A 16362-nucleotide genomic window follows, 5' to 3' on the forward strand; every position below is an offset into this window, starting at 1 on the left:
TGAGCAGACAGATTTTTACTAGGCTGATGCATCCAAGGGCATCGCAGCTGCAAGTTCAAAAACCGTCGTTCACTAGTTTGCAGCCTGTTTCTGGTGGCTTGCAATGAGAGGGCAATTCTCTGCGTACACAGTGGACCCAGTCATATTATTAAGGATCAGCCTGACTAGCGTGAGTACGCTACGTTTTCATCAGTTTGTATTAACTCACGGTTTAGCTGACCTCGTGCAGAGCTGCAATGTGCTGCATCACCTCCTCCTTCTCCAGCGTCCAGGCCAGGGCGCTTCCCTGCTGCTCTTCACTCCAGCTCTGGGGGAAGGAAAGGAGCACGGTAGAAGCCATACCTAGGAGCCATATGCAGGTGACAAGTGACATTACATCAGCTTAAGAATTACTCTCCTTTCTCCTATAGCGAAAGTATCAGCGTAAGAATCGGAATATCCCTTATGTGCTGCAAGCTGTGCACTGTGATACTTGGGGAAAACTGGCATCATGATTTCTCCTAGCCCTTACATTTAGATTTTGAAGACTAGAAGCAGAAAAGCAGTTTCAGAGACAGGCACTGCTGTGAAACACCTTTCTCTTAGCCATCCAAATAACCAGCACAAACCTTTCGGTCTTCAAGACACGCTGTGAGGCCCAGTTCCCCAGCCAGGGGGCTGGCTCCATGCAAACAGACTTTTTTCCCTGCTTGTGGCGTTGCAGAAGATGCCTTGTTATGCTGCACAATATATCTAATGGCCTGTTATTAGATTTGTAGTCACATTTCTAGCCATAGGATCAGTCATCGTAAACCCAGCACAAAAGACTACAAAAGGACAGTAAGCCACAAAGTAATTTGCTTGAATTAAATTTTTAAAATACTTAAAAAAAGGATTTCCGAATTTTATTTGACGCTGCCTCTGCTGTAAACAAAGCAAAGCAAAATACCCCACAGAAGCAAATCACCTTAGCCCTGGATACTCGTTTTTTGTTAAAGGCCAGCTTCCTTCTTTGGTACAGCAAATTTATGAGGACACATATATATGACAGAGGCTACAGCAGTATCACAGGGCACAGCTAAGAACATTTTCCTCCCCCTCTGACACAAAGGAAGTAGTTTGCAAGTGTTCATAGGGCATATCTGGAATCCTCCAATCTCTTTGCATTTTTCCTTTAGTTTCTACGTGTTCCAGAGAGGGGCCTCATTGAGTGTGTGATTTATGTATGCATGTGCAAATGATAAACACTACGCTCAGATCAGACGTGGTTACTTGTAGCGCTTCACTACTACAATAAAGCTTATTTTCAAGGGTAACACCCCATAATGTCTTGGAAGGTACACACATACAGATGTATAGCATTATGAAAAATAAAATTTCCAGGTAAAAGTGAATAGGCGAGAGATGAATGGTCACAAACATTTCTTTTTACATGGTTAGAGATACCCAAATCTAGAGGTAAACATTTGGAACTGATTTTGCTTGTCAAAGTAGTTGATCAGGGCTTCCTGAGGATGTGTAATACTTAAGAACGTATAAATAGACTTATGTATGTGCAGTTTGTGTTCAGCAATCTCATTAATTAGAAAGACAGACGTAGATTCCACTTGCTTTTAAGTTGCTTTGTCTTTTGTACTGAAGATAACAAGTTTCACAAAGCAAGTTAAAAATAGAACGAGCCCAACACAAACCAAAGCTAAAAATATACCGCATGCAAAACTAGCTTTTGCCATTTCCATGGAAAAGGCCAGCCTTCACTCTGCTGCAGAGCCGGTGGTTACAACAGATCTTAGGGATGGATTTGGAACGGGTGGGCAATGGAGCGGTAACGAGAACCGTGACATCCCGGGCAGCCTGGGCTTTCTGGAACGCCTGGAGGAGTGGGAGCACTCTCAGCCGTGCATCTCGGAAAACAAGGAATCAGCAGCGAGGACGTGGCTGAAAGAGGGTGACGAGAGATCCAAAGGGACAAACAAAGGAGGCAGTCAGTGAAAGAGAGAGAAGGGATTTTAAATAAAAAGCACCAGAGGATACTCTTACTGCCCCAGTGCTTCAGGCTGTTTGTGGCATAAAGGTAATTCGCACTTCAGGAGATTAAATACAGTTAATGAAAATAGCTAACCGTCAACATACAAAACTAATAGATTTCCAGCTGCTTTATCCAGCAGGACAAAACCTGTTTTAGTGACTCTTTTGTGCGGCTGGGCCAACGAAAAGGGCAGTTTTCAGGTATCCTGAACACCACCTGCCCGACGGCACTGAGTCAGGAGGCGCGGGCTTCCAAGCTCAGCTGGTCCAAGTAGGGCAGTAAGCAGGGAACGAGTAGAACAAAGTAGATTTAGGAACTTCTGTGGAATTCAGGCAAATCTGACCATGGTCCAAAGAGCTTAAGGGTCTTTTCCTAGATCACACAATAGCACATTGGCAAACTGCTCGCGCCCCGGCTTCCAGCCAGAAGCACTGTCCTCCAGCCAGCTGCCTAAGTGAACAGAAGAGGGAGTTCTCAGCTGAAGGCATTTTTTTTGCCTCAAGTTTCCAAGCTAGGCTTGATAGCAAAAACAATTGAAAACATTTACAATAAAATGAAAACAATACGTAATTGTATTGTTTTCCAGCTATCCTGGTGCCAAGAAACAGCTTTGGTCAGGAAACCAGTTGTAAATTTGAGAAGGAAGAAACAGAGATAAGTGGGACTGCTCACTCGCCAAGAGAGACTCCCTAAATTTAACTGTCTTGAACTTTGTGAAGGAAGAGGAGGCCTTCAGCCCAGTTCAGCCCTGCTCTAAATTAAAACCCAGTAAAGTCAGGGCGACATCTATGGTATGGTGCATCGCCGCTTAAATCGAGAAGCCGTAATACAGTGTAAAGAGCCAGATATAGTTGATAACATAGCAATTCTAAATCCAGGTGTATATGCATGCTGAACATCTATGTATACTGAATTCTATTTATTACTTCCCATGGTGGCAGCAATGCAAATGTCTCTATTTAATGCCAATTAGGCAAGGAGCTTTGGGAAATCCTGGCTAGTATCTAATACTATCCTGAGCGGTGTAGATGCTCATGGCTTAACTCATGTGTAGCAGCAAGGTATGGGAGTAAGCTGTGAAACCCTGCAGGGCAGCTCGTATCACAGCAATGGTTTCAGCACCTCAACGACAAAACCAAACAAAAACCTCCAAACCCCTCCATGTTCTGCTGCATTTTTCTGGGCAATAAAACAAATAACAGGAAAGCGAACGGGGGAGCTGAGGTTTGATCAAAAGAGCAGTCAGGTGAGGGGACAGCAGGGTGGGATCTGCTACGTACTGAGTCCCTGTAAGAAAGGGTTTTCAGAGAAAGAGACAACAGATATTGAATTGGAAATGGTGGAAAGGTGAAGGGCACAGTGTCAGGAGATGGGACAAGGGATGGATGAAGCAGGAACAGGAATTACAGATTATGAAGGAACTATTTGAATGCTGTAAACACCAGGGAGGGAAAAGAATTGTTTAGGGTGGTTCAGTGATATTTCTAGGAGTGATGGGATGCAGATAAGCAAGTGGAAAATGTAAGCTATTAAACAGGAAGCATTTCCTGACAGTGAAGACTGATAGACTGTGGAAAAGTCTCCTAAGGGAAGTGGCAGGAGCCGCTCAGACAATTAAAACTAGACTAGACAACATACCTTAGGGCATAATCATGCCTAAGACCACAGAAAACTGACTGGATGTGACAAGTGTCTTCCCTTCTTGCTTCAGAAATAAAGCCACAAAGCCCGGGGGAAAAAAGGACCATTGTAAATGCAAGGTCCCTATACGTAGGGAGGAATCACACCTAACTCAGATAAAGTCCGCATGCAAATTTTCCTTGTAAGTGACACGGGGTATGGCAGTTTTGTTCCTCCTGAGCAGCACCTACACGAAAGATCCTGTTCTCCAATGTTACATTACCACCACCAAAAAAAAAAAAAAAAAAAAATCTAATTCACAATAAACATTAATTCATTGTTTGCTCAGGCATTCTGCAATGTTTAATTAGCTCATTGTTTAAGGTTTAACAGCTTTAAGGAGCTTTCTCTTATGAATTGCTGAGTGTATATCCTGTTCTACTTCACTGGTACCATCCAACTTTCTAAACCACAACTGTGATAAGTACTTGATAGAAAACACCAGTTCTTTGTTGGTTTGTAGACATTAGGAATTTTGCAGAAAGCTTGCAAATATTAGATGCTAATTACTTGGTGTACATTGCGTTCAACACATGAAGGGAAGGACACTCAAGACTGCTGGATGTAAGCAGGCAATAACCACCTGAGGACTGGATTTCTTTTTATTTTAATTTTTTAAACTTTTTTGCCCCATCATCTTCTAGTGTAGGCTGAAAGATTTTTTAGTGTGCTCATGTGTCGGCCTACTAAGATGTGATCGAAACCCACAAGCTTATTTGAGAGAACCTGCCAAACACCTCTCAGCTGGTAAAAAGTCAGTGGTTGCTTTCTTTGAGAAGGGTTGGACTCAGACTCAGCAATGAAAGGCTCCATAACCCCTTCCACTTCACTCCTCTGGTACAGAGACACCGTATCGGGACCACTGGCAGTATAATTTGGGGATATTCACCTTCCCTCAGTGTTTCCTGCTGTTGTCGTTGATTTTTGTGGTTCTGCAGTCATGGTCTAAAAGTTCCATGACCTTGCACCCAAAGAACAATGAATTTGCTGCATTTACTCCTACTTGTGAATCATATTGACTGTAAAATTTGATTTGCATTACAGTAATGCTTTGATGTGTAAGTCACGATCACGTACCCATTGTACAAGGCACTATACAAACCCAGAATAGTAGACCTTGTTCCAAGAATTTACAGTAAACAGACCGGAATGCCTCAACCAACCTTGATTTCTCACCTCACAACTTTCCTCTCTGGTTTAACTCACATCCCAAACAGTTTTGAGACCAAATCTTTGCAGGTAACCTTCCTCTCATGCCATATAGATGCTACCACCCTTCAACACTGGTGTCCAGGTCATTCCCACGGTGCAGTATTTTTTCTCCTGAAGGTTCACACACACACAACTTGCAAAGACTGAGCACTCCCGATCATGGGTGCTGGCACAGCCGTTGTTAAAGCATATACTGACCGCTGGGCTAGAGCGGTTGCCAAAAATATGTCTGCAGTCATTCACCCATGCAAACACTAACCCATATGAAACATAATCAAGCATTGTGAGGATTGGCTTACCTGGTATTTGCTAGGCATTTATTGATTAAAATATCAATTAAGGCGCTTGGTGCCATTCTGTGCTTGGAACTTCTGATGCTGCGGTTTCCCAGTGGAGATGAGAAATCGCTCGGTGCCGCTGGAGGTCTGGCCACAGCCTTGTGTATGCGGGCCTGAAAAAGTGCAACAATCCATTTTAGAAATGGCAAGTCCCAAAGCTAAGGTTTGTGAATGTGTAGAAATGTGTCAAAATAAAACTTTATTGAAACCAATTTTTTTATAATTACAAAATATTAGTGGACCAACGATGTAGAAGCCACTGCAGTTCTTGCAATACAAATGTAGCAGTGTTGTTTACTTTTCTTCTCAATATTACTAAGGATTTGCTAAACTAGAAAGTGAGCCAGCATGATTTATAGTTTTCAGCATGGATTTAATTTTTGTGAGATGAACTAAACCAGTATCATTTTTTCCAGATTATATTAATTGCCACAAGCTCATCCAAGTCTCCCCCTGTTGTTATACCTAGACACGTTTTATATCAAGGTTCTATTTATAATTTATTCTAAATAATTAATAGATGGATGGCATTGCTGTGCTACTGACACGAAGTTAAAGGTGTTAAAAGCAGTCATGAGCCTTTCAGCAGATGTGTTATAAAACACCACAAATTATGGTGATTAGCAATCTAATGACGGGACTCCTCCATAAAAATCCCTAGGAATCAATTCGCCATTTATTCAAAGGTTGGTAATTTACTAATCATAGGCAAACAGAAACTATAGTATTAGTCATGATTACAAGAGGTTTTGAATTGCTACGGAGTGGCGTATTCCTGTTCCTGTTGAAGTTCCATTGAAACTTTATAAACTTTATAACTGTCATAAACAGCCATTGAAGCGTGCTGCGATAAACAAAATAGTGCTTGCTTTCCTGACTAGATCAACACATAGTCAAATTAAATCAGCTCTCTTCCTCTGAATTTCACATTTCTTCTGACAATGAAAAAGTAAGATTAAGACGTTCTGTTGAAAAATTTGGCAACCATCTGCGTGGGATCACAGCTGAGTTAGAATAAAGATTCTTCGTGTCGTTCGGGAAATGAGATCCTTCAGTTCTTAAAATTCCTTATTGCACCACATAATCTTTAAAATAGTTCCTGGAACGGAGCGAGATAAGTCATCCTGCATAAGTGAATTTACAAGTATATGAAAGGACGGCAAGTACAGAACTGATAAAAGGAAATTTATTTTAACACTACATATATTCAGATGTGGAGCTTTTGCCTCCAGAAGTTGCTGAAGCCGAAGTTTCAAAACCAAATTATTTGGAACTGCAACCTATCCAGAGTTTTATTATTTCACGCTAGCACAGTTTTTGGAAGGAATATTAACTGATTCATTCAAGACCAGGAGGAGATCGAGAGAGAGAGAGAGAGCTGCCTCCTGCAGGATTTCTATGCTCTCTTCTGAATTATTTGGTATCAGAACCCAGCTATAGCCTTGCTGGATGGTGTGCCCCACACTTGACAGCCACAGCACTCACGTCTTACCAGCCCCAGTGGTTTATCTATTTAAGAAACGAAACATCTTACTCTAATAAAATTGGGCAGACAAACCCAAGAAGTTGCCAAAACTGTGGGCTCTGTTATCACTCTCCGAGGATCACAAGTTGTGAATCCATTTCACATCTGCTTTTTGGGGGGACAATCTGTACGGCATTTCATTCATCTAATTTTCAATATCTGATTTTTATTTTTTTCTAGTTGGGGCCCATTGGTGCTATCAGTCACAGAAGTATGAACAGCTCCACTGTGAAGGTACTGCTAAGTAATGTATTTTCCCAGTCACATTAGTGCTTGGATTTTTCTGTTTTGCAAAGGGCCTCTTTATAGAAATGATGCAAAAATTCACACAACTCAGCATTTAATGCTGCATGACCATGTTGTATGCCAACATAAGTGCTAAACAGGATACCTGAAGAAGGGTATATTGAAGATACCGGTGTTTGTTCTAACTCTTCATTTTGTTTCAGCCAAGGATAATGATACAAATATAAAAATAACTCTAAACGCGCTCCAGAGGTAATCACCCCAGCAAGCTGGATATAAGCAGCTATTTAAATTCTTAAAGACAGTTATGAAAAATCCTAATGTTCTACCTACAACTGCACCTTTTGTTTTACCAGCAGCACCCACTGAGGCTGCCTGCTCCCATCCCTGTGTCCTGCCCAGCCCTCCCTGGAACCAACTGCGCTGGGAACAGCATTTCCCACCCAGCACCACCACCATCACTTTCTTTTGGTTTTTGTTAGTCTCCAAGTTTCTGTAGTTTCTATAGTTCAACCTTGGTGGTAGATCACTTTCTGTTTTACAGCCATTTACATGTGAGCACTTTCCTATTAAGCTTAACAGAAATTCTTGACACATATTAATATTTTTAAAACTACAAAAAATTATATGCTAAGAAAGTTCCTGTATTAAATTCCAACATCCAAAGACCTTTTTCAAAGATGTCTCAAATTTACCAAGCAAGAATCTGTTGACTCTTTGGTGGTTTGGCTTTATGAAGGATTTGCAGTCTACAGGAAAAAAATATTTTCTTCATCCTTAAATAGGTCCTCGACAATGGCATCTCACATATGCCGCCTGCAAGGAAAAGAAACAGTCACCGATCAATATTGTCACCAAAACTGTTGTTCATGACAAGAGCCTTAAGCCACTGAATTTTGAAGGATACGATGTGAAGGGATCTTCAAAATGGAAGATAGAAAATAATGGACATACAGGCAAGTACTGTCAAATTATTACTGTTAGTATGGGATTTACTTGTGCCTTCCCTTGGAACCATCCATTCGCTTCTTCCGTGGCCTAGGCAAGGTGTTAGATATTACTGCTGCTACCTAAAAGCAATCAAGCAAAAATAAGATAGCACCCCTTTATTTCAGAAGCAAAACTGTCTCAACCAAGGTTTTCTGGGTACTTTGTGGGAATTATCTGGTTTTTGGATCCTGGACATAAGCCCTCGGGCGTCTCAGCAGAAATCGGTTCCGTACATATGCAGAAACAGAACTGGAGATGTCTAGGGAACCTGTAGGACTAGGAGGCAGGTGAGTACAGGGGTTTAAGACAGCAGTTTTGGCAGAGGTACATAGCCTCTGCTGAATGCTCCTGTGCCCTTCCTTTCTGGGCTTGCCCTTTCTGACTCTTGCTTCTGCACAAATAAGAATTCTGCTGAAGATGAACATCATCTGGGAAAGTCGTTCAACCAGTGGCTTGCAGTGTGTGCATCTTCCTAGTTCTTTAAACAATGAGCTCAAATCTCAGCTTTCAACCTGTTTTCACTGCACGCGGAAGTAATCTAACGCCAGCTTGTTGATCAGCTTCTTTCTGATTCAGTAAACAGTGAATCAGTGAACAGCAAATCAGTAAACAGTGAATCAGTGAACAGCAAATCAGTAAACAGTGAATCAGTAATAGTAATTTAGCACCGTTTCACTTCCTCTACTTTTCTTCACTAAAAGCAATACTAATGATGATGCTTCAACAATATTACGCTAAATTACTTTAATGATAAAACTGTTGTCCTTTTTTTTTTTTAAATTACCTATAGATGTTCTTACAGTCTTACAGTCTGGGGGTGCTGGTGGATAAAAAGCTGGACATGAGCCGGCAATGTGCCCTGGCAGCCCAGAAGGCCAACCGTACTCTGGGCTGCATCAGGAGGAGCGTGGCCAGCAGGTCGAGGGAGGTAATTCTGCCCCTCTACTCAGCTCTGGTGAGACCTCACCTAGAGTACTGCGTCCAGCTCTGGAGCCCTCAGCACAAGAAGGACATGGAAGTGTTGGAGCGGGTCCAGAAGAGGGCTACTAAAATGATCCGAGGGCTGGAGCACCTCTCCTATGAGGACAGGCTGAGAGAGTTGGGCTTGTTCAGTCTAGAGAAAAGAAGGCTGCGGGGAGACCTGATTGCGGCCTTTCAGTACCTAAAGGGGGCCTATAGGAAAGAGGGGGAAAACCTTTTTAGTAGGGCCAGCTGCGTTAGGACAAGGGGTAATGGTTTTAAACTAAATCGGGGTAGGTTTAGGCTAGATATAAGGAAAAAATTCTTTACAATGAGGGTGGTAAACCACTGGAACAGGTTGCCCAGAGAGGTAGTGGAGGCCCCATCCCTGGAAACATTCAAGGCCAGGTTGGATGGGGCTCTGAGCAACCTGATCTAGTTGGCGGTGTCCCTGCTGACTGCAGGGGGGTTGGACTCGATGACCTCTAGTGGTCCCCTCCAACCCAAAACATTCTATGATTCTATGATTCTATGATTCTTACAGTCTTAGATGGATTGTTTTAACTGCCAGGCCCCTAAAACGGAAAGTTGCAAGTGGCAAATATTTTCCTAACTTAAAATGGAAAGGTAGGAAGGTACACAGCTGGGTCAATTTTCACAGCCAGAGATTCTAGTTTAAAATATCAGTATTTTTGACAGACCGTAAGAAAAAGATGTGTTTTGACTTTTCACTAGTATGTGGATTAATGACATTCTCATTACAGAATGATATTCTAGAATCTCCATAATACAGTCACTGTGCATAGAAATATCTTTTACACAAAAATTAATATTCATAAGGATTGGTCAGAATTTTCATCTTTCCCAGACATGCAAAAGGATTAGGTTTTTAATCTGGGCTTTTTAAATTTCTTCCTTCTGAGGGCAACCAATTCCTGTGCTACAGCGAGTGCAACACTGGAACTGTTACTGCTTAAATTGCAGCTGCAATTAGAAGCTCTACGTGCACTTTGGCTATCATTATGTTCGATGATGTGCAGATAACCACGGTCAGTGTCTCAAAGGTCCTACAATCTAAATAAAGCAAGCCAACAAAGATATGTTACTCATCCTTTTATAGCTAAAAAAGCAAAGTAACTAAATGACTCACGCAAGCTTCCAGTTCATCTGAAATTCAGAACAGAAATGAAATCTCTGGGGCTTCAATCCATGTCAAAACAATCTTTCCTATGGAAAGAAAAGCACTGTGCTTAATGTACAGGTCTTAATGAGTAAATTTTAAAAATATATCCCAAAAGTCTCGAGCACAGGAATTGATGGTGATTTATAGCTAGAAAAATAGCTCCTAAGAAAATTCTGTTCTGCTATTCACAACAGATCAAGCATCACATTAGATAGATATAATGACTTAGATGCTTAGGGTTAAGCTGCAACACTACTCTAAATTAAAACAGAATATCCTTAAACCCTGCCTAAAACAACAGTTGTGGTATAGACAACAGGAGATAAAAACAATGCTTAAAAACCAAATAAACCATGATCAAATTTACTTTTAAGAATACTTTGATAGAGGGTGTTCTCCTAGACAAAAAAAAGAAGGAATATGGGGTCTTCTGAAAGGCATAGGTAGCTCTGACTCCTGGGGTTGTAATGGCAGTGAACAAAGCTCTGAAAATCCCCTCGGTGCAATTAAGGAAAGGCAGTCTCCTACCTGGTTTTCTTCAAAATGCAATTAACTGATGATACATCAAAGGAGATATCAACGGATGCATAACAGCCTATAAAACCCTTAGCCCAGAACAATCCAAAGTAGTGCTCTGTCCTTTTCCCCCATTGTACAAAGGGAAACCAGTATCATCACATTTATCTTGCTGCGATTTATGCAGCTGAAGTAATGGGTAGCTCAGCTCTCCAGCAAGCGAGGCTCTGCACCAGTCGTTCAAGTTCACAGGGCAAATCCTAGGCAGAAATGGGAGCAGGAGCTCCAAGTGCTGTGCCGTAGAGGGATGCCCAAACGCTGTTGCGTATTACTGGGAAGCAGGCGATGGTATTTCTCCCTTTCATCTCAAATTAATCTCAGCTAGCATTTTGTAAGAGTTCAGCTCCTGCAGAGTTGAACTTCTGGAACACTCAGGATGAAAGACCAAGCCAGAACCTTAGGATAAATTTGAATCTCAAGAACATGCATCTCTCTACTCTCAAATACTATTAATGTGTGATGTGATTTTTCTACTTATTTGTTTTCCCCAGTTAAAGTAACATTAAGCACATCCCCTAAAATTGGAGGTGGAGGTCTGGAAAGAAAATACAAGGCGATAGAATTTCATTTCCACTGGGGAGTCCAAGGTGTGCAGCAATACCATCCCGGGTCAGAGCACAGCATAGATGGAGAAAAACAAGCCATGGAGGTAGGTGAAACTGTTTGTGGATTAGGGCTTTTACTCAAGAACCCTGGCTTTTTAAGATGCTGTTGCACAAAACCTATGGCTAGTTCTCCTATGAAACCCCAACAGTGGAAATAAAGAACCGAGGACATGTTGCTCGTTAACACACAGTTAAGACACACTAGCTTTGCATAGCAAAGGCACAGGACAGACAACAAATCTGGAGTTATATAGCCTTTGAGGAAGAGAAACACTTCAAAGTCTATACGGTCCGATTACGCTCTCACACTGCTTATTCAGATTCTCTATTCACTTCTGGGACCGCAACCACAAATCGACATATGCAAGCAAAAAAAAAATATTCTCTTCACGGTGAGACAAGTCGCCAGTGCTGATATACATGGATTGGTGGAAGGAAACCACCCTCCTTCCAAACCGTGACGTAGAAATCTGCCTGTTCCACTGTACAGGCTGAAAATTGAGGGCTGCAGCAGTCCACAGAGTGCTTCACCTTCCGGGGAGATGGATGGAATGACACCAACATTCATGAGTGAAGTTTCAAATTATAGTCCACTTATTGCATAGCTCCTGGGCCAGGAGCCTCGAGCTGTCCGTCCCCAGCCTGCGAGCAGCAAAGCCGCTCTGGCCCCGCTGCAGCCAGGCTGCACTTACAGCAATGAACTGCAGAGGAGAACGAAGAAATAATGAGCCTTGACTATTGTGTTACAGCTTCATATCGTCCACATAAGAGAAGACCTTTCGGATATAACAGAAGCGAAGAAAAATGCAGATGGTGTGGCTGTGTTAGCATTCTTTATAAAGGTAGGTAGCCAAATTTTTAATTGCCCATCTCAAATCTACCAGCAATTTGGCTGAGTGATCGACTGTGTTAATGTTAGAGTAGACCAAGACCTAAGCCTCCCTGTCTTTTGCAAGCATTCAGTGCCAGCACTTAGTTCCTTTACCCCTTTCTATATTCTGCTTGCTGCCATCTTTTAGCCTTGTGGTTCTTTTCTGTTTTATTCACAATTAATTTAAAGCAACCGGTTGTTGAAAAATGCCTGATTAGGATTCAAAACATTTCCATTTCAGGCTGAAGAAGAAAATAAAAACTATGCAACTCTAATAAAAGAATTGGAGAATGTCAACTACAACGGTAAGACATTTGTGTTGGTCAAAACGCAACGTATATTTATTTTGAGGACATATACTACCAGGTAGTTTACAGTCCAATCCTGCTCTAATTATAGTAGAGATTGCTGCTTGAAAGGCAAAGCTAAAAGGTAAAGGTTGGTTTGGCAAGAAGTCAGAGAATCTCAGGTGGGAGAAAATCTAGTTCTCCGTATTTGCAACGAAGAAGCCCCCCAGCAGGAGAGTGAGTATTCCTGTTGCTGCAGGAGGACGCACGGTGAGAAGAAAACCACGCGGAGCGTGAAGGCTGGAGGCGTGCATAACTTGTGCTCTGGGGGATGCTGCAGCCGGCAGGCAGGGGTTTCACCAGCAGCGCAGCACGGCTGCACCGGGCGGCACGGGAGGTGTGCCTGGGGATGAGGCGCAGCCGCGCTTGTCACAAGCACTATTTCCACTCGCTTTGTCTAGGGCAGACAGCAAAGATGGACCCTCTGCCACTGAGTTCTCTACTCCCACGTGAGGAAGACCTGGAAAGGTACTATCGGTACGTGGGCTCCCTCACCACTCCCGACTGCCATGAGGGTGTCATCTGGACAGTATTTGAGAAGCCCATTGAACTCAGTAGTTCTCAGGTAAGCCTCAGAGGGGTAGCCCGCAAGGTCTGCTTATGTTATTTTGCCCCTCCAGCTGCCTGCTCACTCACAGAATTTAACGCGGACTTGTCGGCCGCTCCCCCCGCTTTGTCCCGATGACGCACACACGCTTGCTTGGCATTGGCCTAAGCGTACTCCCTGGTGCCAGTGTTTTGACCCCATTAAATCATCTCTCAAAAAATGGCAGGAAAGGGGAAGGAAGGGGAAATGACGATGTGAAAAGAAAGCCAAAAACTCCCACAGGTAAACACCTAGCTCTGTCAGCGGCACTTCCACTGTAGTCATCTGCTCACTCCCAAATTTCACTGCTTTTCTCCTGTGGTCCTAAGTATTAGGATACCAGAACAGAATACTTCAAAATCCAAATTTAGAGTCTATCAGCACCAGCTTTAAGCAGCCCAATTTTGTCCTGCAGAGAGGAACAGGAGATTGAAACGTGACTGCCTCTAACCGGCAGATTGTTCAGCTGACAGAGTACACAATGAAAAAAAATTCAGGTGTCCTGAAGCAAACTCTGAGCAATACTATTAGCCAGCCCAGCCTGGCCCAGAGCCAACATCAGGTTTTAGTTCCTTAAATAATCACTTTGAGTCACAGGGCAGTGCTCGGCCACGTGCAGGTGAGCATAGCACAGAACACAAGGGTGAGCATCTGCTTGACCTGAGCCAGCTTCTTGCTGAAGCGGTTCGAAATTTGAAGCGAAGAAAGGAATCCTATAGTCCTCTTACCTTGTGTCACTGTGACGTGATGGACACGGACAGGACTGTGTGCGTCAAGAGGACTGGTGTAACCAGGTCCTTCAGCTGGACAAAGCATTTGGCTCCCACAGAAAGGAAGTCCCCATGATTTCCAAGGCTAAAGAAGTCATCTCTTGGTGACCTCTGGCAGTAGCCTCCCTCACGTCGTTTCCTGGCAGGTTTAATGCAGCCATACAGCTCAAACCAATGCCACAGAGTAAGGCACTGCAGATATCATGATTCCCAGTGTTCCATGGACAAAAAATTTAACGATCTATCTTTCTTCAATGTCTACAGATTGCTCAATTCTCAACAGTTCGCTTTGGCGAGAAGAACTCAACATACATGGTTGAAAATTTCCGGCCTGCTCAGTTTCTGAACGAACGCAAGGTGTACTGGTCCAGTGCCAGCATCCTCCTGCCTACTGCTAAGGTTTTAATGTCGGTCCTGGCCCTTACGTACATCCTGAGTTCTCTTTTCCAATGAACACTTCTCACCCTATTCGAGGTTCTGAGCTTTTTGAAGGTTTTTTTTGTTGCTGTTGGCTTTTTGTATGAAGTATTCTTTCTAACTATCAACTCATGAATCATAACTGAATACAGAATTTAACCTTTTCCTCCTCCAGACACTAACCAAGGACTTCTGTTGCTGCTCTTATATAAAATGAAACCCGTTGCACTAAATCACAGGAATTCGAAGGCACAGTGAGATATAAAGCTATGAAGATTCAAATTTAAAAAAAAAACCAAACCCCACAAAGAAAACATTAGGATGGATTGCCTGTCAGCCTGTATTTTTAACACAACACTGGAAGGACACTTTACAGGCCATACAGAGGACCTTCAAGAGGGATCTGTTCTTAAGTGCCTATGAAGGGTTTTGTTTGGAGTATGTTTACGTGCAACACTACAAATCAGGAAGACAGTAACCCATGGAGTAATTCCTCCCACCCCTACATCGTCCTACACGAAGGTACAATACACAGCAAAGACAAAAGGCTCGCACACAACTGAGCAACATCTGGCTCATCCTGTCTAGTGAAGGACATGTGACAAATTTCATCTGTATTAACACTGTTTTCCCTCCCTTCTTCCTTCAAAGTTAATTCATTGAAAGTTAATTTTTAGGTAAGGACGCTGGATTCCTTTAATCTAATCTACTGATCCAGGAGTTCGGGTTTCTCTATTAAGCCTATTTATTCAGCCTAGTACAGCGTCCTGCTCTGGGATACCCATGGCCGATGTGATGTGCTAGAAAGAAAAAGGGAAGCCCAAGCACATACACCAGTTGCACATCTGTGGAAATTCCCTCGCTTTGGAGGGCTGCATTTGAAGCATGAGACTTTGCATAATGAAATGGGACCGCTCAAGAAACGGCTCTTTCCAGTATCACATGTTAGAAGGCTTTAATTTTCAGTTTGAACATTTCAGTGTGAACATTTCTGTATGATTTTTCTTTTTTTTTTTTTTTGGTATAATAACATACCTGCAAATATATTCATATATGGTTAAGATTCATAGTTTTTCCAAGAAGATTGTGACTTGAACTGATTTCTTCAGATCTTATCCAATTGCTTACAGAAAAGCTCAGTATATTGGGAAATGGGATTTTCTTGTATTATTCCAGTTCTCTCTCTGAAGACAGACACAACTGTTTTCTTCGGTTATTGCCATATAACATGCTACAGCTTCTTTTAGGATTTTAGATTTGGGCCACAAAATAAGATTTCGTATTAGCAGACTTGTATTTGGCTTCTTTTAGGATTTTAGATTTGGGCCACACCAAAATAAGATTTCGTATTAGCAGACTTGTATTTTTTTCTTTAGGGCAATGTTTGCAGAGATTATGCTACAGCTCTATGTCCATTTTCAGGAAAATCATGGCGGTGAGGCTAACCACAGCTCACCAAGGGAGAAAGAACAGGGTGACAAATTATTTTGATATTTAACAATCAATAATATAAGCTTTAAAAAACCCACTTGGCAAAGCAAATTCACTTTTTTAAGTTTAGAGGAATGATTAAGCCTTTAACTGTATTTTTAGCCAACTGAAAAACTTTTGAGAAGCAAACTTAAATGAAAGATTAAAGTTGAACAGAGACTTATATTTTCATTGCCTTGAGTTTTCACTTCTTTCGTCCTTGCTGAAGGGGAATCCACTCAACACTTATTCAGAGAGGAGTCTGGGTGCAGCTGGGTCCAATCTTAGTCTCAGACTTGGTCAATGGTTTATGTCTAAGGATAATATATATATCTAGTAGCAGTATAAGACTCACTTTGTAATTAAATCATACATCTACAGACTACTTAAATAGATTCACACATGCATACACACAGACATATATAGAGAGCTATACCTGTTAAAAATTCCCCTTGAGTTCAGTGAAATACTCACATCAAATGGCTTGGCATGTCTCAACAGGCGAAGGTTGAGCCTCAAGGAGTGAAAGGTTTCAGCCCAGGCTCCACCGTCACTCTGTGGTGTTGGACCTGCAATTT

At 42.2% G+C, this 16362-nt stretch overlaps 1 protein-coding gene across 1 annotated transcript; it reads left to right on the top strand.

Moving 5' to 3' along the window:
• The first annotated feature begins 1716 nt into the window (after positions 1–1716).
• Positions 1717–14350, top strand: CA4 (carbonic anhydrase 4). The gene is made up of 8 exons (XM_009633878.1): positions 1717–1963; positions 6944–6997; positions 7795–7965; positions 11210–11367; positions 12073–12165; positions 12436–12499; positions 12943–13106; positions 14162–14350. Exons 1-8 carry the CDS (start codon positions 1717–1719, stop codon positions 14348–14350), a joined length of 1140 nt encoding a protein of 379 aa, XP_009632173.1.
• Positions 14351–16362: the final 2012 nt, after the last annotated feature.

Source organism: Egretta garzetta, unplaced genomic scaffold (genome assembly GCF_000687185.1).
Source record: "Egretta garzetta isolate BGI_Z169 unplaced genomic scaffold, ASM68718v1 scaffold112, whole genome shotgun sequence".
Taxonomy (NCBI): Eukaryota; Metazoa; Chordata; class Aves; order Pelecaniformes; family Ardeidae; genus Egretta; species Egretta garzetta.